The sequence below is a fragment of the Otolemur garnettii genome, unplaced genomic scaffold (assembly GCF_000181295.1).
Source record: "Otolemur garnettii isolate 467f Iridium unplaced genomic scaffold, OtoGar3 scaffold06946, whole genome shotgun sequence".
Lineage (NCBI taxonomy): Eukaryota > Metazoa > Chordata > Mammalia > Primates > Galagidae > Otolemur > Otolemur garnettii.
Window position 1 is genome coordinate 1 of NW_003859341.1, and position 1,072 is coordinate 1,072.

General features: G+C 44.7%; 1 protein-coding gene across 1 annotated transcript; it reads left to right on the forward strand.

Annotated features, from left to right (window-relative positions):
• Positions 1-4: 4 nt before the first annotated feature.
• On the forward strand, positions 5-648 carry LOC100956691 (DCN1-like protein 3; the record flags this gene model as incomplete). Its single annotated transcript, XM_003803920.2, has 1 exon — positions 5-648. A coding segment is annotated over one exon (483 nt), but the record flags the coding sequence as incomplete, so codon positions are not given.
• Between the last annotated feature and the right edge of the window lie 424 nt (positions 649-1,072).

The following is a 1,072-nucleotide window of genomic DNA, read 5'->3' on the forward strand; positions in this document are numbered from 1 at the left end:
CAGGAAGGAGTTTTTTGATGGCTGCAAAGCAATAAGTGCAGACAGCATTGACGGAATCTGTGCACGGTTCCCTAGCCTCTTAACAGAAGCCAAACAAGAGGATAAATTCAAGGATCTCTACCGGTTTACATTTCAGTTTGGCCTGGACTCTGAAGAAGGACAGCGGTCACTGCATCGGGAAATAGCCATTGCCCTGTGGAAACTAGTCTTTACACAGAACAATCCTCCAGTTTTGGACCAATGGCTAAACTTCCTAACAGAGAATCCCTCGGGGATCAAGGGCATCTCCCGGGACACTTGGAACATGTTCCTTAACTTCACTCAGGTGATTGGCCCCGACCTCAGCAACTACAGTGAAGATGAGGCCTGGCCAAGTCTCTTTGATACCTTTGTGGAGTGGGAAATGGAGAGAAGGAAAAGAGAAGGGGAAGGGAGAGGTGCACTCAGCTCAGGGCCCGAGGGCTTGTGTCCCGAGGAGCAGACTTAGTGGCTCTGTCCCAGGAGCAGCAGCAAGGATCTGCCCGCTGTCCTGCAGCCAACAGAGGAATTGGACCTTTCTGGAAATTACTGAAGATCCGGATATTTTCTACTTTACACCTTTCTCTGCCTTGTATCTGAAAGGGCTCTAAAATGCTGTATCATGTTTTAGGCACTTTCTTCATTTTTTGGTTATTTTGGTTATTTCTTTTTTGGGGGGGATCCCCCAAAATATTTGAACCTGGCTACATGTTGTATATCTTTTTTTGAAGCCTTCAGATAGAATAAGCCTGCCATTTCTTGCACAAATTAGATTTTTTTTTTTGTGGGGGAGGGTGTAGAGCAGGGTGGGGGATGGGACCGTTAGGTTGAATTAACATTACAAAATGATACAGTGCCAGATCTCAGTTTTGCATATTGTTTTTCAGGGCAGGTCTGTACTGTGTGTAGTGCTGTTTACATGGTTAAATTTAGGTTGTAATAATTATTTTTAAAGATTTACACAGATTTGAATAGCAGTGTTAACTGTAACCACATTGCATTAATTCCCAGGCGAATTAGAGCTCTTGGAGTGCCAAGGCCAGCCAAGAGCATT